This window comes from Odocoileus virginianus, unplaced genomic scaffold, assembly GCF_023699985.2.
Source record: "Odocoileus virginianus isolate 20LAN1187 ecotype Illinois unplaced genomic scaffold, Ovbor_1.2 Unplaced_Contig_44, whole genome shotgun sequence".
NCBI classification, from domain to species: Eukaryota; Metazoa; Chordata; class Mammalia; order Artiodactyla; family Cervidae; genus Odocoileus; species Odocoileus virginianus.
The window spans coordinates 217,774-245,679 of record NW_027224361.1 but is presented as its reverse complement, the minus strand read 5'-3'; the positions used below and the strand labels follow the sequence as shown (position 1 = coordinate 245,679).

General features: G+C 61.2%; 1 long non-coding RNA gene and 2 gene segments (V, D, J or C); 1 reads left to right on the top strand and 2 right to left on the bottom strand.

The window, feature by feature from the left end:
- Positions 1 to 447: 447 nt before the first annotated feature.
- LOC110139672 (immunoglobulin heavy constant delta-like) lies at positions 448 to 27,906 on the bottom strand. The segment is given in 8 exon segments: positions 448 to 730; positions 945 to 1,087; positions 5,096 to 5,416; positions 5,538 to 5,861; positions 6,100 to 6,165; positions 7,585 to 7,680; positions 7,841 to 8,158; positions 27,543 to 27,906. Coding segments are annotated over 8 exon segments (1,359 nt in total).
- Positions 1,672 to 3,064, top strand: LOC139034208 (uncharacterized). Its single transcript, XR_011486635.1, has 2 exons — positions 1,672 to 2,043; positions 2,931 to 3,064. It is a non-coding gene; the product is annotated as an uncharacterized lncRNA (long non-coding RNA).
- On the bottom strand, positions 13,142 to 26,526 carry LOC110139673 (Ig mu chain C region membrane-bound form-like). The segment is given in 10 exon segments: positions 13,142 to 13,414; positions 13,512 to 13,627; positions 15,644 to 15,976; positions 16,107 to 16,421; positions 16,676 to 17,008; positions 17,085 to 17,411; positions 24,995 to 25,153; positions 25,647 to 25,679; positions 25,919 to 25,973; positions 26,446 to 26,526. Coding segments are annotated over 10 exon segments (1,761 nt in total).

Genomic DNA, 27,906 nt, shown 5'->3' with positions numbered 1-27,906 from the left:
CTCCCGTGTGTGTGTGTGTGTGTGCGTGCGCACGCCTGAGTGGTGCATGGGCACACGTGCTTTCATGTCTCTGTGAGAGTGAATCCATGTGTGTGCATGTGTGTGCGGACATGCAGACCTCCGCATGTGTGCCCACAGGCGTGTGTCTGCATGTGTGTGTGCTTGTGTGTGCAGGGTGTGGCCCCACCTTCAGGTGCACACATGCTTGTGTGTGAGGGCTGCATGTGTGTGCACCGTGTGTGCAGGTGTGGACGCACGTGTCTGGCGTGCCCAGTCCTTTTTGAGCAGTAGACTCGGCATCTTCCTCCCGAGGCAGCCCCCTGCTGCGTGCCTGACCCTGCCCACCTCTCCTGGGTATGTGGACACACATCGGTGTGTGCTCTCGGCCTCCTGGGTGCTCTCACCTGGAAGATCCAAGGGCTGGGGCACAGAAACGGGAGGCAGGAGGAAGGATCAAAGCTCTTTATGTGGCGGATGGTGGGTGGGGAGGCAAGGGGGCTGCAGCCAGGGCCACCAGCTCTGGGGCTGCAGGGCCAGCCAGGGGCCCCCTCTCTGCACCATGATGCCCTCCTCTTGGGCTGGGGGCTGGGCTCTGTGGTGGACAGAGGGTGTGGCCACAGGGTGGGGTCCAGCGTGGGCTCCTTCCTCTGCCCTCCGGGAGCAGCAGGCGGTGTGGAGGCCAGGTTCTGTCTGTGCGGAGCCCGGCGTCTTCTCTCCAGGGCTACTTCACCTGCAGCAAGAGCCCCGGGGTCAGGAAGGGGCCGGGGCCCCCACATTCGGGGCCCCTGGCCAGCTGAGCTGGGACCCCCGCCTCCCTGTGGCCCTGGGAAGCGGGTCCTAGCGCCTGTCCTACTCCAGGCCTGAGTGGGCAGGGGCGGCTTCCTCAGAAACCCTGGCCGTGGAAGCGGCCCCACCTGCCCAGGCCACCTGCCCGGGCCACCTGCCTTGATGAAGGTGATGAAGCCACCGTAGACCACGGTGACGAGGAAGAGGGCCAGGAAGGTGAGCCAGAGCGGGCTGGCATCCTCCACGTCCACACCATCATTGCTGCTCTCGTCCAGGCTCCAGGGTGGCCAGGTGGCCTGACCTGCGGGGGAGCGGGCGTTGTTGAGGCCTGGTCCATGCCCACCCCAGCACGCGGCGGGCCACTGACCATGAGGGGGTCTGCCCGAGGGGCACAGCCACAGCCCCCCACATGGCACCACTGGCATTGGGGCCCCATGTGAACAACCTTCTCCCTGCTGGGCACAGACGGGGCAGAGAGGGGTCAGAGGGCCTGACGGGGCACACAGCACGGCGGGGCAGATGGCCTGAGACGGTGCGTGGGTGGCCCCAGCGCCGAGGTGGATCCATGGGCCCCGCCCCGCAGGCTGCAGCGACAGCCGCTCGCAGAAGCTGTGTGAGACTGGGCCGGCATCCCAGCGGGAGGAACGGCGTCACGAGGGCCCCGAGTCAGGAGAGTGGACAGGAGCCTCGCGGGCTGCAGCGGGAGTTGGCCGAGGGGCCGCACAGGAGGCCAGGGCAGGCCGAGGCTGGGAATAGAGGCTTTAAGCCAGGGCTGAATCTGTGCGTCAGAAGTCAGTCCTGCTGGATGTGGGGTGGGGGCCGGGGCAGGATGGGCTGGCCAGCCCCACACCCTCGTGTGGAGCCGCGCTCCAGTCCAGTGGGAGGGCCCGGGACAGGGAGGAAGTGCTCACTCAGCCCAGACTTCCTAGCTGCTCTTTCCAGGAGCATTCATTCCCTGGGGTTCTGCCTCGAGCCTGAACAGAGCTGTGGGAGGTGGGGTCTGCAGGGCTGCCGTCCAGGAACCACTGGTCATGGCACAGGAAGTGAGCATGGAAACTGTGTGCTCGCCCTCTGTGGAATCTAATGACAAAATACCAATGCATCTTGGTTTCCATTTGTCTCAGTTTTCCACTAATGAGTTCATATCATGTTCTACAGTGGCATGGGTCCATGATTCACTGGAAAAATTTTCTAAGGCAGCAGCGCTTTGCCATGGAGAACCTGAAGAAACCTGTTCTAGACACATGAAATGCAGGGGTGAGTGGTCTGGGGGTCGGTGAGGCAGCTAAATGCGAAGACAAGACCCCTTGGATGCGCTCTGTTTGGGTAAAGAGCAGGAGTCCCGGCTGCACATGGCCCAGCCCTGGAGGTCAGGGAGGTCGTCCCAGACACACAAGAGAGCTTGTGTGAATGACAGGCAGGAGCTGCCAGGGTGAGAAGTTGGGAAAGAGTTCAGGTTGGAGTTGAGAAGAACCGCAGGAGAGAAAGGTCACACCCCTTGAACCGTCTCCGCTGGGGCAGGAAGTGCCGGTGGGCAGCTCTTTGGGAAGAGCCGGTGAAACCGTGGGGCAGGACGTTTTTCTCAAGGTGACAGAAGCCACTCACAGAGCTTAAGCCGAGAGCACGATCGCAACTGTTTTCAGCTCCAAGATCTGGGTCACCTGCAGCCTAGCTTTATTTGCTGTTTTCATTCTGACTATGGGTGAAGGTTTTCTGCTTCTTTGCATGCCAAGGGAATTTTGATTGCATGCCGGACATGGTGCACAGACAGAAAGTGAGCGTGAAGCTGATGACGCATGTCTACTTTCCGTGGAGGGAGCGCACACTTTCCTCTGTCGGGCAGGGAGGGTGAGGAGCTGTGTTTTCACTAGGAGTTGAGCTGGGCTGGGCGGCAGATTCCTTGGCTACTGGCTCCCGGTGTGGGAGTGGGGTCAGGCCCCTCCTCCCAGCGGGAAAGGCTCTGATCCTGGACCTCTCCTGCTGTGGCCCCGCCTGCTCTCAGAAGCTGCTCGTAGCAGAATCCCTGGGTGGAGGGTCAGCGGGTCCAGGGGAGTTTTTGGGGGCTTGTCTGTACCCACAACCCGGGCCAGCCTGTGTGGGAACTAAACCTCGGCTTGTTCCCTCACGTCCCTCTCATCTCACAGACACCCAGGCCTCTCCACCTGTGTTGAGGATGAGGATAACTGCCAGCAGCCTCTTCTGACCTAGGAATTTGGGCCAGTTGGACACTGAGTCTTCGACTTGTCTGAGACTTTAAATAAATATGATTTTTATGGTTTATTTGGCATTGACCTTTTGTTACCGTGTTAGTGGCTGGCCTACTAGCTTCTACATCCTAAGTGGAAGCAGAACTTCCACTTAGTTCTGACGGGTGTTTGACGGGTGTTTGAAGGTCACTTTGGCAGCTGAGAGGAGGGTGGGCTGAAGGGGACAGCCCTCGGCCGTGAGACCGGCAGGGACAGGAGGACTGGGGTGGGGTCTGTGGACAGAAGGGGCCAATCCGAGGGGCGCAGGACTTGGGCGTGGCTTGGCTTCTGTGATGATGGAGGGCGGAGGGCTCTGGCTGCAATCTGGGGTGCTGGGCTGACGCAGGCTCTCAGGAGATGGGGCCCGTGGTTGAGAAGCCTGGGACCCCAGAGCAGGACCAGCAAGCAGAGGCCAGGGGCCTCCGGGGGAGCCTTCCAGCTGCTATTTTGTGGAATGATGACCACAGCTGCAGGCCTGGGCTGAGCTGCGAGTGGCCTCCTTTGAGAAGAGGGCATGGCGGTGGGCTGGGCCTGGAACCGAGAGGGCAGGGTGGCCTTCAGATGCAGGTGGATGGGGCAGGGTGAGGGGGGCATGGGGGTCCTTCAAGGAAAGCAGCAGACCCCTCAGACAGCAGTGCTAGAACGGTGGCAGCCAGCCCAGTGAGGCCCAGCTCCTCCTGCCGTCTGGGCTGTGGAGGGCCAGGCTGCCTTACAGGGGGCGGCTCTGGCCGTCCTCCTCTGGTCTGGAGGAGGGCCCACCAGGGAAGGCCCAGTGGTTGGTCAGTCTCTGGGGTGGGGCTGGTGCTGGCTGTGGTCCCCTGGAGTGGGGCTTCTCCCCTGCCTCTCCAGGGGCCTGGGGTCTGAGCAGGCCTCCAGCAGCCTCTGCCACTCGCCCTGTACAGAGCATGGCCCTGGCTGCTGGACATAGCTTTGGCCCCTCAGGAAAGTGGGAGGTTTGGGTCAACGCTCTGGGGGAGGCCGGTCCAGAGTGTCTTGTGACTCGAGGCCGCGCAGTGCCTGGGCTATGTCAGGTGGCTGGTCCGGGGCGTGGGGCAGGCTGGGTCAATAGGACGAGACCCGCAGGGGCATGCGTAGTGGGGGTGATGGTGGGGGCGGGGACGGGCTGGGTCTGCAGGACAAGGCCTGCAGGGGTGTGCGTGGTACAGGTGGGTGTGGGTATGCTGAGGCGGCCCCCCTGCCCACCAGTGGCACCCTGCATGGCCTTCATGGCGCTGCCTGCCAGGCCTTGCTCTCTCTCGAGGTGTCGGGGCCGGGGCTGTGGTCTGCACACCCTCCCCGCTCGGCGTGGGGCCCACAGCATCTCAGGCCTGCAGGCTAGGTCCCGGACCTTGGGCGAGCCTAGCCTTCCTCTCCCAGCGCCCACTGCCTCGGGCCCCCATCAGACACCTTCCCTGCTGGTCCCCGCATTGGGCCTCCTGGATGCCTGCCAGCCTGTGTGTCCTGCCGCCTCCCTGACCGGCGTGTCCACTGTGGTCTTGAGGGGCTGGGCTGCGTGCTGCGGCGTTGGGGGAGGACACCTCAGAGGGGAGGGCGAGCCCTGGGCCCCCAGACCCCCTCCTCTGTGGCATCTGCCCCTGTGTTCCTCCAGGAGGCCTGTGGTCAGGGGCCACTGTGGGTGCTTGCGGATCAGAACCTTCTGGGCGCCCAAGTCCAGCATATGTGGCCTCCCAGGTGCTGACTGGGCTCCCAGAAGGGCGGAGGGCTTGGGAGCCGGGGAGTCTTGGACGTCCCCAGAGGGCAGCTGTTGAGGGTGCCTGCCCTCACTCCCAGCCCGGGGGAGGCCCCTGCTTTGCGCCCAGTGGCGGGCGTATCTTGGTGGGAAATGACTGCTTGGATCGTGGGGGGCGGGCAACACCTCCTGCCCTTTCTGGACCGGTGTGTGGCGTGTGGACGTGTGTCCGGGGCCAGCAGGGCAGCTGTCGGGCTTCCAGAGCCCTGGGGCCCCCGACACTCAGCGGCCGCACCCCCACTGCCCAGTGCCTTAGGGCTGTCCCCCTGCTCCCCACCCCGTGTCCTGGCCGCCCCAGGCCTGTCTGACTCACCACCAGCGTCCAGGCTGCAGCTGCCGTTGAGGAGCGTCCGGGAGGCCTCGTGGCTGACCACACAGGTGTAGGCGGCCCCCGCGTCGTCCAGGGGCCTGGAGACACGCAGGGCGCTCCAGGTGTGGAACGAGGCATGCCCATCCTGGGCTGTGGGGCGCGCCGTTGCAAACTGGGAAGGCTCCATCTCTTGCTGGCCCTTCAGCCATGTGAGGAGGACATCCACGGGTGAGAAGCCGGATACCTCGCACAGGAGCCAGGCAGGGGAGAAGGGGCCAGGCGTGGTCAGAGTGCGGAGGGTCAGATTGCTGGGCACTGAGGCAGCTGCAGGGAGAAGCCATGTTATGCTCTTTAGCTAGGGCTCCAGGGGCTGGGCGCCGCAGCCCAGGGGTCCCCTGGGGGAAGGAGGTGGCTGGGATGCTTCGGGGCCCGCGGCTGCCCTCACCACGTTCTCTCTGTGCCATCAGGGTCACCGGCGACCGCAGGCCGGGGCTGCTCAGTGTGCAGGTGATGGTGGAGCCCGAAGCCCACAGGGACCTGGGCAGGACCAGGCGGCTGCTCTGGCTCCAGGAGCCATTGCGGTCCTGGGTGGGCCCCTCATCCACGGCCCCGCTGTGGGGCTGCCCGTTCACCTCCCAGGAGAAGCGGGCATGCAGCGGGGCCTCCCCTGTGGCCAGGCAGGTGAACTCGGCCTTGTCCAGGAGCCAGAGACCCCGTGGGGTTGGGGGCAGCAGGTGGACGCGAGGGGCCTGGGTGTGGTTCCGACTCTCTGCGGAGAGGGGGAGGAGAGGTGTGAGGGTCTCGGTGGGGGAACGGCGGGGTTGAGGGCTGGCCAGTGACCCCAGGCCCGCCCTCTCTCCAGGGACCCCTGGCCTTTGTTGCTTCCAGAAGTGCAGTGGGCAGGGGTCTGCCCACCACTGAGCCGGGGTCTCGCTTGCAGGCAGGCTGTTACCAGTGCCCCTGAAAACACTCCGCCCTTCTCCCCCACTCTGTCCCAAGGGACTGACCTCTGCAGGGGTCCTTTGGACACGCCGGTGTCTGGGCTTCTGGCTGGCCGTGGCTGGTGGACAGCACTGTGGAGAATGGGGGAGTCAGGGTCTCCTCCGGGCGCCGCAGATGGCTGGGGCCATGGCCTCCCCACATCCGCAGCCCCAGCGGTGGCCTGCCGGCCTTCCCGTCATCTAGGGGTCGCCTCTGCCAGCGTCTACAGCTGTGCTCTGGTCCCGGTGGGACCCTGGCTGTCCACTTGCTGGTTGTGAGTATCTACGCTAAGTGCTCGGGGACTGTTCTCATGACCATCGCCAGGACAGCTTACGGTGAGAAGGACTAGCAAGCGACTGGCCATAGATTTGTGACAGCCAGGGGTCAGCCAACTTTTTCTATAAAGGCCCAGGAAGTAGATATTTGAAGCTGTGCTTCCACACAGTGCTTCTGTCTGTCCCTCCTCCCGGTCCGTCCCTCTAAGCTGGACAGGCCAGCCCGGGCGGCAGGGATCCAGCTTCGTGGTGCATCTGGCCTCAGGCCGTGCTTGAGCTGCACCGTGTCTGGGTCAGGGGCCATGCCCCGAGCAGAGGGCTGGGCTTGTGCGGTCAGCAGGCCTTAGGCCCCAGGAGGGTCACTCCCCATGGGAGGGCAGTCCAGCACCGGAGTAGGAGGGCACGGCCTGTGGTCACGGAGCTCGGCCCCTGTCCCCAGGACTGCTGGATGGGCGACGTGGCCGCAGCAGTCTGGTCAGGGCTGACCGCCAATGCTTGGGGAGCACTGGGCTGTGCACAGTGCCCCCCCACCCCACCGAGGTGACCCTCTAATCTGCAGGGCCCACCTCTCTCCTGATCGCCCCTGCCCCGTGTGCCTGACCGGGTTACCCCACACCCAGGGGTCATGCACAGTGGTGGCAGGTTCTGCCTGGGACTGTGGGCATTATGGCTCACAGGCTGGGCGGGGGGCTGCCCAGGGAGACATCACAGCCACGGTCCCCTCTTGGAGGGTTGCCAGTGGCCTGGGGGCCAGTGAGGGAACTGCCCAGCTCCCTCCTGCAGCTGCTGCTCTGGGCCAGGAGGATACCCAGGGTGAGGGGTGACTCTGGGCACCCCACAGCTGGGCGCCAGGCACACGGAGAGGCTGGAGCCAGGTGCAGGTAGGGGTGAGGGCGGCCCTGCAGATGGCACCATTTCCGTGAGGGTCTCAGTTCTGCACGCGGGCTGGACCAGGTGAGCCCAGGGCTGGCCTGTGGGCCTCCCTCTCACTGCAAACCTCCCAGTGTGATCTGGGCACCTCCCCCATTCACGAGGGGCTGAGGGCCACACAGGGGCCTGAGGGGGCGTCTGCCAGCGCTCAACTTGGGCCTGGCCTGCAGCCAATGCCTCTGAGCAGTGCCCCAGCTTCCTGGCTCAGGGTGTGACTTAAGGACTCAGCAGAGATGTCGTAGAGGGCTGCCTGAAGGTGGCAGTGAAGGCACGGGCAGACAGGTGTGCTTGGATGGGGCTGCTCACCTGGGCTGCTCTGAGTGTTGACGACTTTGTTGGAGCCCTCTGACCTGGGTGTCATAGAAGGCGCTAACGTGGTCGGGGTCGGGGTCAGGGTCGACGCTGAAACCAGAGGAGCAGGGAGCAGGTGAGGGTCAGAATGTGCTGTGCCCTGGGTGAGGGGCTGCAAGGTAGACAGGAAGGGTGGGGGGCCACAGGAGGCTGTAGGGTGGGCTACCCTGGTCCCACTCCCACCCCTGGCCATGGGCGGAACCTGGCTCACCTCTGGGGGACACCACCACAGTCTTGATGATACTTTTATCCTTGGGGTGCTGGACTTTGCACTCCAGGTAGTCCTTTGACCCCGGGGGGACTCTTGGGGAGGGCAGGACCACCTGAGAGGAGGCCAACCACAAGCCGTCCCTCAGGACTTCGGGGAAGGTCTCACTGCTGACCATGGTGTTGTTCTTGAACTTCCAGGAGAAGCTGACAGAATTGGGCACGAAGTCCTGGGCCAGGCAGCCCAGGGCCACAGTGTTCTTGTCAGACGGGGAGCTCTCACAGGACACCAGAGGGAAGACTTTCAGGTGAGATTCACTTGCTGGGGACCCGAGAGAGGACACAAGAGAAGAGGGGGGTGAGAGGCGTCCTGCTGGTTGGGGGTGCAGGCCACTCCACCTTCTTTCTGGGACAGCGGAGCAGAGGGCACACTCAGCCCTGCCAGCCCACCGTCACTGCCCCCGGCTCAGCCACTTGGGGCCTGGCCCCAGGGTCTGGGGTCATCAATGAGACTGATATACACTCAGGCCCCCAGTCCTCAGCTCAACTAGTTCACTGAGATCAGCCCACTGTTGACCAGGACAGTCCAGCGGGGTCAGCTCAGTCCAGCTAGACCCACCATACTCAGCAGAGGTTAAACAGACCCAAAGCATATCATCAGTTTGCCCAAGTCAACTCCAGGCAGTACATTTCTGCTGGACTTGTCTCAGCCCACCATGGATAACCCAACTCAGCCAAGCACAACCCAGCTCAAACCAGTTCAGCTCAGCCCCGATCAACCCTACTCAGTTCAGCTTAACCCAGCTCAGCCCAGCTCAGCCCAGCTCAACCTGGCTCAGCTCAGTCCAGCTCACCCAGTTGGCCCAGCTCAGTACAGCTCAGCACAGCTCAAGCCTGCTCTGGGTGGCCCAGGGCTGCCCTCACAGACCTGAAAGCCCAGTGGTTCTGATGCAAAAGGGTAGGATCCTGGACCTGTGGCCTCGGTTAAAGCCTCTGGTCTGTGGACACTGCACAGCTGGGCTCGTCCCTCCCAGCCTCTTCCCCTTCTCCTCCTGGGAGCCCACGCACCCCTTCCCCTGGGTGCCCGATGCCTCCGTTCCCACCCCAGCCCTTCTCCCAGCCCTTCTGGCCCTTCTCCCAGCTGTCCGTCACCGCCACCCTCCACTTTGGGTAAAAAGCTTGCTGGTGACTTTAGCTTCCCTACGGCATCTAACAGGCCAAGGCACGTTTGCCACCCTCAGACGGAGGCCCCGTCTCTGCTGAGTGGGCAGCGCTGCTTCTCTGGGAGAGGAGAGCCTGGGCACATGTCCCTGGGGCCTGGCTGGCTTGGGCACACACCATGGGCCCGAGTTCCTGCCCCGAGTCTCAAAGAGTCCTGGTGACTAACTTCTCTCTGGCAAATGTCCTCATTAAAAACCACGGGAAATGCATCTTATCTGAACCTGCTCCCAATTCTGTCTTTATCACAAAGTTCTGCTGAGAAAGAGGATACTCTCTAGCACACAGCAACCATCTGAACCCCAAAGCTGTGTTGACCGCTTAAGTGTGGATGAGGAAGTGGTCCCTGTGGGTGTGAAGCGCCTGAGCCATCCAGACAGTAAGGAAGGGGAGCAACCCTGGCCACTTTCTTTAGGGAAAGTCAAGCTGAGCGGACTGGGCAGTGGTCCCTTGAGGAATTCAGACAAATAGACCTCATGTCTCACAGAGTAGGGGTTGAAGACTGATTCCCCTTGATGTAAAAACAAAAACATCTCATACAGAAGGTCCCTGACTCATGACTCAGTGTTTTACTCTTTGACTTTATCGTACTGTGAAAGCAACACACATCAGGAGAAACCACACTTCGAGTTCGAATGTTGATATTTCCCACCTGGCAATACACAGTCTGTCCTTTGCTGTGGGAGCTGGGCAGTGCAGCGGCTGCAGCCCAGACCTCCAGTGCTCAGGACAGTGAGCCACTCACACTCGCGGCCACGCTGGAGCCTGACAACCACTCTGGTTATTTTGCATTCAGTATTCAGTAAATTACACCAGACGGTCTGCACTTTCCATTAATAAACTAGGCTTGAGAACTTCCACATGTACAAGCTGGATTTAGAAAAGGCAGAGGAACCAGAGATCAAACTGCCAATATCCACTGGATCATAGAAAAAAAAGCAAAAGAATTCCAGAAAAGCGTCGACTTCTGTTTCACTGACTACGTAAAAACCATTGACTATGTGGATCACAACATACTGTGGAAAATTCTTAAAGAGATGGGAATGACAGACTTACCTTACCTGGCCCCTGAGAAACTAAAAAAGCAACTGTTAGAACTGGCCATTGAACAATGAACTGGTTCAAAACCAGGAAAGGAGTATGTCGAGGCTATATATTGTCACCCTGCTTATTTAACTTATATGCAGAGTACATCATATGAAATTCCCAGCTGGATGACTCACAAACTGGAATCTAGATTGCCAGGAGAAATACTGACAATTCAGATATGCAGATGACACCACTCTAACGGCAGAATGCAGAGAGGAACTAAAGAGCCTCTTAATGAAGGTGAAAGAGGAGAGTCAAAAAGCTGGCTTAAAACTCATCATTCAAAAATCTAAGACCATGGCATCCAGTCCCATCAGTTCAGGGTAAATAGATGGGGAAGAAATGGAAACAGTGACAGACTTTATTTTCTTGTGCTCCAAAATCACTGTGGACTGTGACTGCAGCCATGAAATTAAAATACACTTGCTCCTTGGAAGAAAAGCTATGACAAACCTAGACAGCATATTAAAGAATAGAAACATCACTTTGCTGACAAATTCTGTCTAGTCAAAGCTATGGTTTTTCTAGTAGTCATGTATGGTTGTGACAGTTGGACCATAAAGAAGATTGAGTGCTGAGGAATCAGTGCTTTTGAACTGTGGTGCTGGAGAAGACTCTTGAGAGTCCTTTGGACTGCAAGGAGACCCAACCCGTCAATCCCTAAAAGAAGTCAGTCCTGAATATTCATTGGAAGGACTGATGCTGAAGCTCCAATATTTTGGCTGCCAGATGTGAAGAGCTGTCTCATTTGAAAAGAACCTGATGCTGAGAAAGATTGAGGTCAGGAGGAGAAGGGGACGACAGAGGATGAGACGGTTGGATGGCATCACCGACTCAATGGACATGAGTTTGAGCAAGCTCCGGGAGTTGGTGATGGACAGGGAGGCCCTGGCATGCTGCAGTCCATGGGGTCTCAGAGAGTTGGACACGACTGAGCAAGGGAGCAACAAGAAGGCTTGAGTTAGATGGTTTTGCCCTAGTGCCAGTTAGTGTGAGTGTTCTGAGCCTTTTAAGGCAGATGAGGACAAGCCCTGGCGTGTGGCCTGCGAAGCGCATTAAATGGAATTTCAAACTTCTTTCAACTTATGTTGGGCTTATCAAGACGTAACCAGATGTTAAGCTGAGGGGGGTTGTTCAGACATCCCGGGGCAGTGAGTCTGGCTGCACCGGCTCCTGCCTCTCACAGCCCGGCGCCTGGCCTCTGGCACGTCCCGTGTGCTCTCTGAACTGGGCCGATTCCTCAGAATCCCTTTGCTGAGCTAACTCATGACCTGAGCTGGCCTGGCGGCAGAAGCCAGGCCTGCACGTCCCCAGCTGCAGGCGGTCCCAGGAGACCCCCAGCCTCGGCGGGCCTGGGGACTCAGAGCAGAGACTGTCCCTCCACAGTCCTGGACCCTGCTGACTCCCACCCCACGGGGCATCCTCTCAGTCCCCCAGCTAGCAGTGTAGCCAGAGTAACTCATGACGAATGCCCACGTTTCACCCCAAGTCTGTCCTGAGGTGGGTACCAGAAAGGCGGCCCTGACCATTCTGCAGTGAAGGACCTGCACTGAGAGAGCTGCTTCGTCGCCAGGAGGGAGCCGGCCAGCTGAGACTGTGAGCACACTCACAGTGTACACGGCGCATGCACAGCCTCAGCTTAACTACCTTGAAGGAACAGCTCATTAAAGAGTGTACAAATGCATTGATAAAATGCACCTAAGACAATTTAAACATTTACTTTGAAAATGAATATAAGTGAGCAGTTGATAGACTCTGAGTGAAATACATTCAAACAGGTGCTGACAACTGCCAGGAGCAGGGAACGGACTCCCCGCGGGGCCCCAGAAGGAGACAGCCCTGCTGACACCTTGACCTTGGGTCCCTCCACCACACTGGGAGAGAGCCAGCTCCTGCTGTTCGCGCCTGGCCTGTGCTTCTTTGTTGTCACAGCCCTCAGACACCCCCACAGGTCCTGGCCTGAGCCCCTCGGCCTGCGTGAGAGCCCCTGCCCTGTCGCCCCCTGCCCCCCCCCGCTCCCCGCTGGAGGCGCCCTGTATGCCGTGGAGTCCCTCACTGAACGTTCCCCTGCCTGATGGGCTGGGCTGCAAAGGACACTGTTTAATCAGAAATGCCTTCCGGGAGCCTACTGCCAGGAGGTGGCCTTCTCTGGGAACCAAGTCCACCTCCACTCCCTGGGAGAGTCACTGTCAGGACCCTGGCAGCCCCAGGAGAGGCATCCTGGGAAGCCCCAGTCCCCCTCCAGCCCCTGAAATCACCTCCCTGGAGAGCCAGGTCACCCTCACCCGGCTCCCTCCTCTGGCCTCCAGGGTCTCCTCTCCTGTCCCACCGCCCACCCCACCCTGGCCGTTGCTGCCATAGCTAACCTGGACCTCCCAGGGGCCTGAGCGTGCCACTGCCCCTGTCAGCTCCCACCTGGACCCACGCAGCTTATCTCCGCAGGCTAATTCCCTGCTCCCCTGCCTCGCCGCCAGCTGCCCTCTCTTTCAAGGCCTTTCCTCCGTGCTTCGCCAGTCCTGCACCCTCCCTACAGCTTCACCTGAGACCTCCTTTCACCCTCCAGTCACCGTCTGCTGCCCAGCAGGTGAGGTCTCGCACTCCTGCAGGGCGCAGTGTGGCTGCACATGCACCAGCCCTCCTCTCGAATCCCTCCTGTGCACACCATGCGCACCCAAGGTTGGACAAGCCCTCGCGTGGTTGGGATGCCAGGAATGATGGCAGAGAGGGACAGGGTGTCAGTGGGGCTTGTGGCAGGGTCCTCACGGATGCACACAGCAGCCCCAGCGCAGGCCACCTTGGGAGACCAGCCTGGGGATCCTCTGCCACTCGGCCATCTTCCTCTGTCCGGACCAGCCCCAAGACGCCACCCTGGTGCATCGCCACTGGCCTGGGAGGAGACACACATCCCTTTCCCATCAGTAATGGTTCAGTGCTCAGGATATGCAGCACATAGGAGCGTGGCTTGGGGTAAAAAAAAAAAACCTTCACGAGGAAACGGTTTCATAAGATAAAGTATACTTGTTTATTTCAAGGCCACAAATGCAACATTGCAAAGCAGGGCCGGGTGGAGCATATGACTGTGGGCTCCAGGCTTGGCCATGGCACTCAGCTGCACCGAGAAAAGCCAGTTTCTTACAGCTCGAAGCTGGAGAGGACGCGGGGAAGATTTCAGTACAAGCAGACACGCCGCACAGGCCAGGGCCCCGGCTCCAAGGCAGCCCCTCTTGTCCCGTCTCTGGCGCCCCGTGCTCTTGGCTGGCCGTCACTTCACCTGCAGGCAGCAGAGGCAGAGTGAGTGGGTTAGGGGTGCCGGGGGCCTGCAGCCTGGGACTCGGCGGGTTCGCGCCCTCCCCGGGCAGGCAGCCTACCTTGAACAGGGTGACTGTGGTGCTGTAGAACAGACTCAGCAGGAAGAGCACGATGAAGGTGGAGGCCATGGTGTTGAGGTTCTCGAAGCCTTCCTCCTCAGCGCTCACCTCCCCCTCTGCAGGAGACAGGGCACAGGGGTCAGCGCGGCCGAGCTGCCCGCAGAGCGCACCCTGGCCCCCTTCAGCTGCGCTGACCCGCCCGAAGGGCCGGGGGAAGGCAGAAGCGAACAGGCAGGTGAGCGGGTGTGTGCCTGCCTCCCTGGCGCCCCCGGGGTGGCTGGGAGCTCCAGGCCTTGTCAGGCAGCGTCTCGGCCACCCAATTCCACGGCCAGCAGGGGCAGAGTGTGGCTGAGCTGAGCCAAGCAGTGACCCTGAGCGCCTGGCCCTAGGAGCGCTGGGGTGGCAGAGAGCAGGACAGAGCACACACGTATGCACAAGGGTGGGATCTCGCCGCGCTGGAGGTGGGGGAGTGGCCCCAGTGTCCTCCACTCCTCTGGAGGACGCAGGGCCACTTGGGGCTGACAGTGGTAGTGGGGCATCCTTTCTCTGGTGGTTTGGGGTGGGCTCCCTGGCCAGTGAGGACAAGCCCTGGGGGCAGATAGCTGCCTGTGACAAGGGGCCCATCCGTTTAGCCTCCGTCTCTCTCTGTCTTGGAGCCAAGGCACTTATGAGAGAGGCCATGTGCGGCCCTGGCTGGGGCCAGGACTGCAGGACTCATAGCTGTGGGATCAGGAGGTCGGATAGACGTCTGAGGCCCAGGGAGAGTGGCGCTGGGACAAAGGCTGAGGACAGTTACCTAGGTCTGCAGCTGCTTCCCTGATGGGCCCTTGGTCCCTAAAGAGTCAGGAGTGTAGGGGAGGTTGGGAGTCAGCCCGAAGGGGCACTGGTGTGGTTGGCAGAGGAGACCCACTCGCCCGTCGGTTCAGTGCCCACCACTCCAGGTTCACATGTAGCCCTGCAGCTGCCTATTCCATGGAGGGCCTCCCAGGCATGGCCTGCTCTGCCAGGATGTGCCTGACTCTGTCTCTTAACAGGGAAAGGGGAGAGCTGGGGCCCTGCCACCTTCACAAGGGCCTGGACTGGGAGAAGCAGACCTGCTGGACATGGGCCGGGAGTTTCCTTGAGGAGCTGCCTCTGGCCAGGCCCAGAGTGGCCCTCTGCGCACCCTGCTCTGGGGCTGGGGCTGGGGTCTGCGCAGGAGTCCAGGCTAGGCCGGCCCCCAGATGCACCTCCAAGCTGAGACAGAGGGACAGGCAGAGCATGGGCATGGGGCAGAGGGACTCCGCCGGACAGGGTGGTGAGTGACCGCGGGTGTGCAAGGGCTGGGAGTGTGTGAACCTGGGTGTTTGCAGTGTATTCACATGTGTGCACGAGCATGTGTACATCTGTGCGTGTGTGTCTACATGTCTATAACGTGTCCTCATGCATGCATGTGTGTCTGTGTGTGTGAGCGCCCACGGGCATGTGCCTATGAGTGCCTGTGACTGTGCACGTGCGTGTGGGTGCACGTGTACATCTGTGTCTGTGTGTCCACACTTTCATGTGTCCATGTCTGTGTGTGCGCCTGCTCACCCAGGTCCATCACATACATGTCTGTGTCACGTGTGCCCATGTCTATGTCCATGTGAGTGCATGTTTCCATGTCCGTGCATGCGTGTATGCACATGCATCTCTCTGCGTGTATGCGTGTGACTGTGTGCATGTGTGTGTTGCACACCCGTGTGCCCCCAGTGTGGCCATGGAAGTGACTCAAACTGCAGCGAGCATGGGCTCAGCCTGCTGTGAGCATCCTGCAAGGAGCACCGGGGCTCCCAGGCATGGGTCGGAAGCGAGTGGGGAGGCAGGGGTGAGGATGGTGGAGGGTGGTCTGCAAGGTGAGGGCAGACAGCCATGGACCCAGCAGGGAGAGCTTTGCTCACTCACAACCAGCATCTTTTGAATGGATCTTTTTATTTCTAATTTTTATAAAATGCAACATCTCACGCATCGACATGGTTAGTTTGCACTCATGCACACACACAGCGGCAGTCACCTGGGGGCTCTGACCCGGCCTGAGCAGGCAGCCAGGCATCAGTAGCAGGTGCTGGCCGTGTCAGACATGACCAGAGACACGTTATACAGGGTGGGTTTACCGGTGGACTTGTCCACGGTCCGCTCGGTGACCATGTGGGGCAGGGCCTCGTGGCCCACGACGCAGGTGTAGGTCTCCCCTTTGCTCCAGTCCTCTTCGGTCACTGTCAGGATGCTGTGCACGAAGTACACGCTGGGGTCCTGGGGCTCGGGCGCTGGGCTGCTGGTCACGTACTTGCTCTTGGTCACGGGCTCCCCCTTCTGCAGCCACTGGACGAACACGTCTGCAGGTGCGAAGCCCTTCACCAGGCAGGTGACGGAGGCTGACTCCCGCAGGCTCAGCTGTTCCCGCGTTGGAGGCAGCACATACACGGACGGCGGCTTCATGGTGACATCTGTGGTGGGGGGGGGTCGCAGTGGTGAGATCGGGGAGAGCAGGTCCTCTCCGGGCCCTGCCTGCTGTCCTCAGACCCTGGAAGCCATGGGAGAGTCCGGGGTGGAGGGCAGGGGCAGAGTCGGGCCTACCTTTGGGCTTGGAGATGGTGTGCTTTTCTGGGAAGGGCAGGTCCAAGTGGGCCACCGTGCACGTGAACTCCTCTCCGGACTCCCAGTCCTCCGAGCAGACGGAGGCCTCGCCCCTGGCGCTGAAGGTGTCGTTGAGGTGCCTCTCAAAATAGGTGTGGGTCTCTAGGGCTTTGCCGTTCTGGCGGGACCAGCTGATATTCAGACCATCATAGGAGGCCAGGTTTGTGACCAGGCAGGAAAGCTTGGCTGACTTCGTGAGGAAGATGTCAGCGAAGGATGCGGGGATGGTGAAGACCCCGATGGGAGATGTTTGTGCTGGAGGTGGGAGAGAGTTGGTTGGAGTGAAATCAGGTGAAGGAAGAGGTGCGCCCAAAGAGCAGGGGCCACTTGGCTGAGTCCCCTGTGAGCCTGGGGCCCCGCTGGAGGGGCGCCGGCCCCCAGTCGCCTTGCACAGCCCCTCCTGCCCTTGGCCGCTCTGGGAAGCCAAGGCTCAGGAAGCAGCTGGCATATCTGGGGCAGTGTCTGCAGACCTGAGCATGAGCGTCCCCACCCACCAGGGCTGCACTCACTAGAATCACATGAAGAGGATGCATTCTTCTGGAAGGTTTCCTTGTTGTGCTCCACCTGGCAGGTGTACACGCTCTGGCTGAGCCAGTCACTCTCCGTGATGGTCAGCACGCTGTAGGCCCTGAATGTTACGGGTGAGGACTGTACAGTCTCCACCTGGCCTTCAGAAATGCCAGTCACCATTCGCCTGCCGTCACGAAACCAGGACAAGGAGATCTGTTTGGGGCTGAAGTCAGTGGCCTGGCAGATGAGGCTGGACTTGCTATTGCCGTTACCAGAGAGGCTGTTGCGAGGTGGGACAAAGACACTCACGACGGGGGGCAACACTTCCACCTCTGTAGAGAAGGACAAGGGGTCAGCGGGGCCTGAACCCTCCCCCTCCCCCCCAACCACGGGACGAGCCCGACTCACTTGCAGCGGTCACCCTCACAGTCTTGACGGTCTTTCCTCCCTTGGGGTGCTGGACTTCACACACCAGGTAGTCATCCGGCTCTTGAAAGATGCTTGGGGAGGGCAGGACCACCTGAGAGGAGGCCGACCACAAGCCGTCCCTCAGGACTTCGGGGAAGGTCAGGAATTTCTCACTGCTGACCGTGCTGTTGTTCTTGAACTTCCAGGAGAAGCTGACAGAATTGGGCACGAAGTCCTGGGCCAGGCAGCCCAGGGCCACAGTGTTCTCGTCAGACGGGGAGCTCACACAGGACACCAGAGGGAAGACTTTCGGGTGAGATTCACTTGCTGGGGACCCGAGAGAGGACACAAGAGAAGAGGGGGGTGAGAGGCGTCCTGCTGGTTGGGGGTGCAGGCCACTCCACCTTCTTTCTGGGACAGCGGAGCAGAGGGCACATAGCTGCCAGCCCACCGTCACTGCCCCCGGCTCAGCCACTTGGGGCCTGGCCCGGGGTTCTGGGGTCGTCAATGATACTGATACACACTCAGGCCCCTAGTCTTCAGCACAACCAGATCACTGAGGTCAGCCCACTGTTGACCAGGACAGTCCAGTGGGGTCAGCTCAGTCCAGCTAGACCCACCAGCCTCAGTGGAGGTTAACTGCTTTGCATCTCAACAATTTGCCCAAGTCAAGCCAGCCCAGTGGGTCCACTTCTGTTGGCCCTGTCTCAGCCTACCATGGTTAACCCAGCATACCTCAGTTCAGCCTAGGCTAGCCCAGACCAGCTCAGCCCAGCTCAGCTCAGTTCAGCCCAGTTCAGCCCAGTTCAGCCCAGTTCAATCCAGATCAGCCCATTAGGCCAGCTCAACCCAGGTCAGTTCAGCTCAGCTCAGCTCCACCCTCTCAGGCTAGATCACTTGCTCAGCCAGCTAAGCCCAGTTCAGCCCAGCTCAGCTCAGCTCAACTCAGCCCAGCTCAACCCAGCCCAGCTCAGCTCAGCTCAACCCAGCTCAGCCTAGCTCATCCACTCTGCCCAGGTCAACACAGCTCAGCCCAGCTCATCCACTTCACCCAGCTCAGCCCAGCTCAGCTCAGCCCAGCTCAGCCAGCCCAGTTCACCACAGCTCAGCCCAGCTCAGCCCAGCTCATCCCAGCTGAGCCCAGCTCATCCCAGCTCAGCCCAGCTCAGCTCAGCTCAGCTCAGCTCAGCCCAGCTCAACCCAGCTGAGCCCAGCTCAGCCACTCCACCCAGCTCAGCTCAGCTCAGCTCAGCTCCACCCTCTCAGGCTAGATCACTTGCTCAGCCAGCTAAGCCCAGTTCAGCCCAGCTCAGCTCAGCTCAACTCAGCCCAGCTCAGCCAGCCCAGTTCACCACAGCTCAGCCCAGCTCAGCCCAGCTCATCCCAGCTGAGCCCAGCTCATCCCAGCTCAGCCCAGCTCAGCTCAGCTCAGCTCAGCTCAGCCCAGCTCAACCCAGCTGAGCCCAGCTCAGCCACTCCACCCAGCTCAGCTCAGCTCAGCTCAGCTCCACCCTCTCAGGCTAGATCACTTTCTCAGCCAGCTAAGCCCAGTTCAGCCCAGCTCAGCTCAGCTCAACTCAGCCCAGCTCAACCCAGCCCAGCTCAGCTCAGCTCAACCCAGCTCAGCCTAGCTCATCCACTCTGCCCAGGTCAACACAGCTCAGCCCAGCTCATCCACTTCACCCAGCTCAGCCCAGCTCAGCTCAGCCCAGCTCAGCCAGCCCAGTTCACCACAGCTCAGCCCAGCTCAGCCCAGCTCATCCCAGCTGAGCCCAGCTCATCCCAGCTCAGCCCAGCTCAGCTCAGCTCAGCTCAGCTCAGCCCAGCTCAACCCAGCTGAGCCCAGCTCACCCACTCCACCCAGCTCAGCTCAGCTCAGCTCAGCTCAGCTCAGCTCAGTCCAGCCCAGCCCAGCTCAGCTCAGCTCAGTCCAGCTCAGCTCAGCTCAGCTCAGCTCAGCTCAGCTCAGCTCAGTCCAGCCCAGCTCAGCCCAGCTCAGCCCAGCTCACCCACTCCACTCAGCTCAGCTCAGCTCAGTCCAGCCCAGTTCAGCTCAGCTCAGCTCAGCCCAGCTCAGCCTAGCTCACCCACTCTGCCCAGCTCAACTCAGCTCAGCCCAGTTCACCCACTCCACCCAGCCCAGCCCAGCTCACCCCAGCTCATCCCAGCTCATCCCAGCTCAGCTCAGCTCATCCCAGCTTAGCCCAGCTCACCCACTCCACCCAGCTCAGCTCACCTCAGCTCAGTCCAGCCCAGCTCAGCTCAGCCTGACCCAGCTCAGCCCAGCTCAGCCCAGCTCAGCTCACCCAGTCTGTCCAGCCCACCTCAGCACAGCTCAGCCCAGCTCACCCACTCCACCCAGCTCAGCCCAGTCCAGCTCACCCCAGCTCAGCTCAGCTCAGCTCACCCACTCCACCCAGCTCAGCTCAGCCCAGCTCAGCCCATCCCAGCCCAGCTCAGCCCAGCCCAGCTCAGCTCAGCCCAGCTCAGCTCAGCCCAGCTCAGCCCAGCCCAGCTCAGCCCAGCTCAGCTCAGCACAGCCCAGCTCAGCTCAACTCAGCCCAGCTCAGCTCAGCTCACCCACTCCACCCAGCTCAGCTCAGCCCAGCCCAGCCCATCCCAGCCCAGCTCAGCTCAGCCCAGCTCAGCTCAGCCCAGCTCAGCCCAGCCCAGCTCAGCCCAGCTCAGCTCAGCACAGCCCAGCTCAGCTCAGCCCAGCCCAGCTCAGCTCAGCTCACCCACTCCACGCAGCTCAGCTCAGCCCAGTTCAGCCAAACCCAGCCCAGCTCAGCCCAGCCCAGCTCAGCTCAACTCAGCCCAGCTCAGCTCAGCTCACCCACTCCACCCAGCCCAGCTCAGCTCAGCTCACCCACTCCACCCAGCTCAGCTCAGCCCAGTTCAGCCAAGCCCAGCCCAGTCCAGTCCAGTCTAGCCCAGCTCAGCTCAGCCCAGCTCAACCCAGCCCAGCTCAGCTCAGCTCAACCCAGCTCAGCCCAGCTCAGCTCAGGCCAGCTCAGCTCAGCTCAGCCTAGCTCAGCTCAGCCCAGCTCAGCTCAGCCCAGCTCAACCCAGCCCAGATCAGCTCAGCTCACCCACTCCACCCAGCTCAGCTCAGCCCAGCTCAGCTCACCCATTCCACCCAGCTCAGCTCAGCCCAGCTCAGCCCAGCCCAGCTCAACCCAGCCCAGCTCAGCTCAGCTCAGTCCAGCTCAGCCCAGCCCAGCTCAACCCAGCCCAGCTCAGCCCAGCTCAGCCCAGCTCAGCTCAGCCCAGCTCAGCCCAGCTCAGCCCAGCTCAGCTCAGCCCAGCTCAGCTCAGCTCAGCCTAGCTCAGCTCAGCCCAGCTCAGCTCAGCCCAGCTCAACCCAGCCCAGATCAGCTCAGCTCACCCACTCCACCCAGCTCAGCTCAGCCCAGCTCAGCTCACCCATTCCACCCAGCTCAGCTCAGCCCAGCTCAGCCCAGCCCAGCTCAACCCAGCCCAGCTCAGCTCAGCTCAGTCCAGCTCAGCCCAGCCCAGCTCAACCCAGCCCAGCTCAGCCCAGCTCAGCCCAGCTCAGCTCAGCCCAGCTCAGCCCAGCCCAGCCCAGCCCAGCTCAGCCCAGCTCAGCTCAGCCCAGCTCAACCCAGCCCAGCCCAGCCCAGCTCAACCCAGCCCAGCTCAGCCCAGCTCAACCCAGCCCAGCTCAGCCCAGCTCAGCCCAGCTCAGCTCAGCTCAGCCCAGCTCAACCCAGCTCAACCCAGCCCAGCTCAGCCCAGCTCAGCCCAGCTCAGCCCAGCTCAACCCAGCCCAGCTCAGCCCAGCTCAGCCCAGCTCAGCCCAGCTCAGCTCAGCCCAGCTCAACCCAGCCCAGCTCAGCCCAGCTCAGCTCAGCTCAGCCCAGCTCAGCCCAGCTCAACCCAGCCCAGCTCAGCCCAGCTCAGCCCAGCTCAGCCCAGCTCAACCCAGCTCAGCTCAGCCCAGCTCAGCCCAGCCCAGCTCAGCTCAGCCCAGCTCAGCCCAGCTCAGCTCAGCCCAGCTCAGCCCAGCCCAGCTCAGCCCAGCTCAGCCCAGCCCAGCTCAGCCCAGCCCAGCTCAGCCCAGCCCAGCTCAGCCCAGCTCAGCCCAGCTCAGCTCAGCCCAGCTCAGCTCAGCCCAGCTCAACCCAGCCCAGCTCAGCCCAGCTCAGCCCAGCTCAGCCCAGCCCAGCTCAGCTCAGCCCAGCTCAACCCAGCCCAGCTCAGCTCAGCCCAGCTCAGCTCAGCTCAGCTCAGCTCACCCACTCCACCCAGCTCAGCTCAGCCCAGCTCAGCCCAGCCCAGCTCAACCCAGCCCAGCTCAGCTCAGCTCAGCTCACCCACTCCACCCAGCTCAGCTCAGCCCAGCTCAGCCCAGCTCAGCCCAGCTCAACCCAGCCCAGCTCAGCCCAGCTCAGCCCAGCTCAGCCCAGCTCAGCTCAGCCCAGCTCAGCTCACCCCAGCTCAGCTCAGCCCAGCTCAACCCAGCCCAGCTCAGCTCAACCCAGCTCAGCTCAGCTCAGCTCAGCTCACCCACTCCACCCAGCTCAACCCAGCCCAGCTCAGCCCAGCTCAGCCCAGCTCAGCTCAGCCCAGCTCAGCTCAGCTCAGCTCAACCCAGCCCAGCTCAGCTCAGCCCAGCTCAGCTCAGCTCAGCTCACCCACTCCACCCAGCTCAGCTCAGCCCAGCTCAGCCCAGCCCAGCTCAACCCAGCCCAGCTCAGCTCAGCTCAGCTCACCCACTCCACCCAGCTCAGCTCAGCCCAGCCCAGCTCAGCCCAGCTCAACCCAGCCCAGCTCAGCCCAGCTCAGCTCAGCCCAGCTCAGCTCAGCCCAGCTCAACCCAGCCCAGCTCAGCTCAACCCAGCTCAGCTCAGCTCAGCTCAGCTCACCCACTCCACCCAGCTCAGCTCAACCCAGCTCAGCCCAGCCCAGCCCAACCCAGCCCAGCCCAGCTCAGCTCAACCCAGCCCAGCTCAGCTCACCCACTCCACCCAGCTCAGCTCAGCTCAGCTCAGCCCAGCCCAGCCCAGCTCAACCCAGCTCAGCTCAGCTCACCCACTCCACCCAGCTCAGCTCAGCCCAGCCCAGCCCAACCCAGCCCAGCCCAGCTCAGCTCAACCCAGCCCAGCTCAGCTCAGCCCAGCCCAGCTCAGCTCAACCCAGCCCAGCTCAACCCAGCCCAGCTCAGCTCAGCCCAGCTCAACCTGGCTCAGTCCTGCTCAACCCAGCCCAGCTCAGCCCAGCTCATTCCAGCTCAGCCCAGCCCAGCTCAGCTCAGCTCAGCCCAGCTCAGCACAGCTCAGCCCAGCTCACCTGCTCAGCTCAGCCCAGCTCACCTGCTCAGTTCAGCCCAGCTCACCCGGTTGGCCCAGCTCAGCACAGCTCAGCACAGCTCAAACCTGCTCTGGGTGGCCCAGGGCTGCCCTCACAGACCTGAAAGCCCAGTGGTTCTGATGCAAAAGGACCATGGACCCGTGGCCTCGGTTAAAGCCTCTGGTCTGTGGACACTGCACAGCTGGGCTCGTCCCTCCCAGCCTCTTCCCCCTCTCCTCCTGGGAGCTCACGTGCCCCTTCCCCTGGGTGCCCGATGCCTCCGTTCCCACCCCAGCCCTTCTCCCAGCCCTTCTGGCCCTTCTCCCAGCTGTCCGTCACCGCCACCCTCCACTCTGGGTAAAAAGCTTGCTGGTGACTTTAGCTTCCCTACTGCATCCAACAGGCCAAGGCACGTTTGCCACCCTCAGACAGAGGCCCCGTCTCTGCTGAGTGGGCAGCGCTGCTTCTCTGGGAGAGGAGAGCCTGGGCACATGTCCCTGGGGCCTGGCTGGCTTGGGCACACACCATGGGCCCAAGTTCCTGCCCCGAGTCTCAAAGAGTCCTGGTGACTAACTGCTCTCTGGCAAATGTCCTCATTAAAAACCATGGGAAATGCATCTTATCTGAACCTGCTCCCAATTCTGTCTTTATCACAAAGTTCTGCTGAGAAAGAGGATACTCTCTAGCACACAGCAACCATCTGAACCCCAAAGCCGCGTTGACCACTTAAGTGTGGATGCGGGAAGTGGTCCCTGTGGGTGTGAAGCGCCCCAACCTTGCACGCAGTAGGTAAGAACAGATTGCCTTTCAAGTAGAAACAAAAACATCTCATACAGACATCCCGGGGCAGTGAGTCTGGCTGCACCGGCTCCTGCCTCTCACAGCCCGGCGCCTGGCCTCTGGCACGTCCCGTGTGCTCTCTGACCTGGGCCGATTCCTCAGAATCCCTTTGCTGAGCTAACTCATGACCTGCGCTGGCCTGGCGGCAGAAGCCAGGCCTGCACGTCCCCAGCTGCGGGTGGTCCCAGGAGACCCCCAGCCTCGGCGGGCCTGGGGACTCAGAGCAGAGACTGTCCCTCCACAGTCCTGGACCCTGCTGACTCCCACCCCACGGGGCATCCTCTCAGTCCCCCAGCTAGCAGTGTAGCCAGAGTAACTCATGACGAATGCCTACGTTTCACCCCAAGTCTGTCCTGAGGTGGGTACCAGAAAGGCGGCCCTGACCATTCTGCAGTGAAGGACCTGCACTGAGAGAGCTGCTTCGTCGCCAGGAGGGAGCCGGCCAGCTGAGACTGTGAGCACACTCACAGTGTACACGGCGCATGCACAGCCTCAGCTTAACTACCTTGAAGGAACAGCTCATTAAAGAGTGTACAAATGCATTGATAAAATGCACCTAAGACAATTTAATTTCTTAAACATCTACTTTGAAAATGAATATAAATTAGCAGTTGATAAACTAAAGCTTAAGTAAATTCAAATAGTTAAAAGAGGAAGCTTCCAGTTTCTGTCAGCATCTGCGCCTTATTTTAGAAATGCAAATTAACCAGGTGTTGTTGTGCTCAGTGGAACACTTTCGGTTCTGTAGGGCTGCGCAAAACCAGCCGCAAACCACCTCTTGGGAACCAGAAGCTATAAATTTACCAACTGTGTTTTCTTGAGTCCAAAAATAGACTCTCAGCTTCCTGCCACCTGCTGCAGGTGGTCAGTCCTGCCTGTGGCCATCTTGACTAACTCGGGGCCACCAATTAAATTAAAAAAATAAGCTGAATTTATTATTCTCAAAACTCAGCCCTTAATTGGGGCTGAGGGCCGATGGAAACTCGTTATTACTTTTCGGCCAAACTTGCACCGATTTCAACTCTCCAAAGCCATGATTCACGGTTGTTAATTAAATGATAAAAATTTAAAATACTTTAAACATCTCTCTTTTTAAAGCTGCAATTTTCCAGACCATCGGGAGCTGCTCTGAAGATTCCCTGCCTTGGTATTCGCAAGCACACCTCCTCTGGTGAACAGCTTTTCTTTCTCTTAGAGTGGCCTCACAAAGCCCAGTGCCCGTCACCTCCCCAGGCTCTCCCTTTCGGGCGGCTGGGGTACCCCTCTCTTGCCACGATCGGGACACTGCTTGCCCGTCCTCACCTAGACAATTCTCTTCCTACCCAATAAAGAATTTTAAATACAGTCTAGGGCAGAACACACCTCGTCCGAGGAGGGCATTCTCTGTGCCCTCCGCGTGTGGTATTCCTGAGGTTCTAAGTCATCCATACGCGCTCCTCCATAGAGGCTAGGACCGCAGCAAGTTCCTTTCCACCATAGCCCAAGCTGCACTGCCGCCAAGGGGTCCTGGGACTCCCCTACTGTGGCCCTTCCCGCCCAAGCCCCTCTGAATGCCGGCGAGATTCTGATTTTTTAAAGGCATCAGAAAATAGAGACTGAAATGCCTAGGGGGACTGGTCCCCTCCTGGCCAGTCTGCCCAGTCCCCTGAGGCCTGGGGGGGGGGGGGACACGGACACATCGGAGAACCAGACAGTGATGATCAGAAAAACCTCACGACCAGGAGAGAAAACAAAGGCCCCGGATGGGCTGCTCTTACCTGAGGAGACGGTGACCAGGATCCCTTGGCCCCAGGCGTCTATACCGTAGTAATCACAGTGGTGCCATCTCCAGCCTCGCCCAGCAAAAAGTCCGGGGGCCCGGCCAGGCTCGGGGGCCCGGCACCCACCCCCTCTCCGGGCGCCGCCGGGACACCGTCAGTCAGAGCCGCTTGTCTGTGGCCCTTTGCTGGCCCCGCTCCCGCCTGCCTGCGCCGGACGCTGCACCCCATTCTGGCCCCCAGAGGCCCGGACCGCTGCCTGCCTGGGCCAGCTGGCCGTGAACCACAGACTCCCAAGTCCAGCCTCAAGCAGCCGCCTGCCCCAGACAGCGATGGAAGCCCCTCAGTCCTGCCCAAGTCAGAAAGCCAGACCCGCCAACGGAGCTGCCTCGTACCCACAGCGCGGAGTCCTTGGGGTGGGGAGGTCTGGCTCTGCCTGTTTACCAGAACCCTCTCCCCAGCCCCCTTTCTTGACCTCCAGAGTGCCCCGGGTCTCCCCAGGCGCAGTGAAGTGGGGTGGTGAGGTCTCAGCTGAGCAGATGGTGCCCAGAGGCCCCTGACTCAGTGCTTGAACCAGTTGTCACATAGTGACACTGATGCTGGGACCCTGGGCAAGAGCTAGTGGCCTGCTGGGACCTCCAGACCACCTCACCTGTGGCCCTCATGAGGCCAACACAGCTGGGACCTTGGGAGTCCAGAGCCCAAGGGTGCCTGAGGCCCCCAGAGAAAGGCCTGTCTGCAGAGCTCAGGAGGAGAGGGTGCCTGGAGCCTCTGTTCCTCGCCGCTGTAAGCCTGGGCCCCTGGGCCCTCCCCATCTCAGACCCCCGGCTGCCCCAGGCCCTCTGGACCAGAGACCCTTGATTTCCCCCAAAGTGCACCAAAATTTTGAGAGAGAGTGAGGAGAGAGGGCTGGTGAGGACTCACCTGAGGAGACGGTGACCAGGATTCCTTGGCCCCAGTTATCGATATAGTCACAGTGCTATGGGCCCCGTTAGGGGCTGTGCAAAAACCCACAGCCTGGCATCCTCTGCCCGCAGGCAAAGCCAGGCCCCCAGGTCCACAGAGCCCACTCTGCCTGACTGCGTTCCACAGGCAGAGGCCCCGCCTCAACAGGGCAGACAGGCAAATGGCCTCAGACGCAGACCCCCTAGGGACAACGGAGGGTCCACCACAGACCAAGGGTCCTCTGGACACTTCTTCCCCAGCCCAGGACAGAGCGGGCAGAGAGCTGTCTCACCTGAGGAGATGGTGACCGGGGCACGCTGGCCCCAGGGATTAAAAGCATCACCAAGGGAAGGAGTCCCGGCTGCCCCCAAGACATGAACCCTCGGGAGGCCAGGCCTGGGGGCTCCCCTGACCTCACCGCACAGACCCCGGCCCCGCCGGGCTCTGCCCATTGCTTCTCTTGCCCAGCCAGCTCCTGTCCTCCCCTCAGGCCTCAGCTGGCTCACCTCCGGGGGCTCAGGCAGACCCAAGGGCAGGACCCCGCTGGACTGGGACCCTGCCCTGCTCAGGGTGCAGTGGGGCTTCATGGAACCCAGGGAACTGCCCGAGGCCCAGGCTGCGCTGCAAGGGAGACGCCCCCTGAGGACATGGCGACCGGGGTGTGCTGGCCCCAGAGCTCCAAGTCCCAGCAACACAGCTTCTCCTCTGCTGCTTCTTATATACAAAAACACACCCTGCCTCCTTTCCGTCCTGACTCCCATCCCAAGTCCACCCACATCCCGCTGTCCCCGGACTCTGGAAACCAGGTTCACCTGAGGAGACGGTGACCAGGGCACCCTGGCCCAAGATGGAAGTCGGCATAGTCACAGTGGGCTGGCCCTGCACTGGGGGGCATGGAAACCCACCCAGCGTCCCCAGGGAGCCCCCAGGAGCTGCAAGTCTGTCTTCCTGAAGATACTTGCCCCCCACCCCACAAGCACCTGCTTGCCTCAGGCCCCTGGTCTAGGATTTGACCGTCTGCTGACCCCTGATCTGCTTTGTTCCTGTGAGGTCACATGCTCCCTGCCCCTCCCGAGGCTCACCGCCCCATTTCCCTGGGCTCCCTGCACCCTAGGCCTTGGGGAGCCGGCCCCTCGGCTGGGCCGGGCCCTGCTCCGTGACCGCCGGGGAGGCCCCCCCACCTTCAGCCCAGGTGGGTCTTTTTCAGCGCCTCAGGCTCCCAGCTGACCTGACCCCATGTGCCCTGACAGGGAACGCTCAGAGTGAGACCCCCGACTTCCCTGGGGCCGCTCTGCTCAGGGATTTTTGTAAAGTTGTCAATCTCTGTGGCCCCACCCAGTTCCACTGTGGTTCCTGGCTCGGCCAAAACCCTGAGGGCTGGCCGTGGGCGAGCTGGGACCGGGGGTGGGGGGGTCGGCCATGGAGCCCCTTGAGAGCCCTGCCCACTGATCCCCACGGTCACTCCTGCACTGGGCACACAGAGTCTGTCACTGTCAGTGACCCTCCTGGTGCCGAAGGCGGCCTGCACTGGTCCTTTCTCTTCTGGAAATGAGAGCAGATTAGAGCTATCTTGCGTCCACCCGCACTGGAGCTGTGTTCTCACCTGGAGAAAGGCCTGTAGGGGCAGTGGGCGGGAGGCAGGCCTGGGCTGTTGTTGGCCCTCTGGTGGCTGGTCCCCACGGCATGGCCCCAGGAGTCTGTCAGGGCCATGGCTCTCTGGCCATGGCTGTGAAGCTGGCAGAAGCCCCTTATTAACTCCACCTCTCACTGGTCTCCATGGGAGCGGTGTCCAGGGTCTGGGGCTGCACTTCATGCTGGACCACGGGGTGCCCCCAGGACTGGGGCCTGCTATGTCTTCTGGCTGCTGTCCTCGGGGAGAAGGTTCAGCTCTGAATGTCCCCGGCAGGCAGGCAGGTGTGAGGGGAGGGGCATGATGGTGTCAAAGACAGGATCGCTCCCGCTCCAGA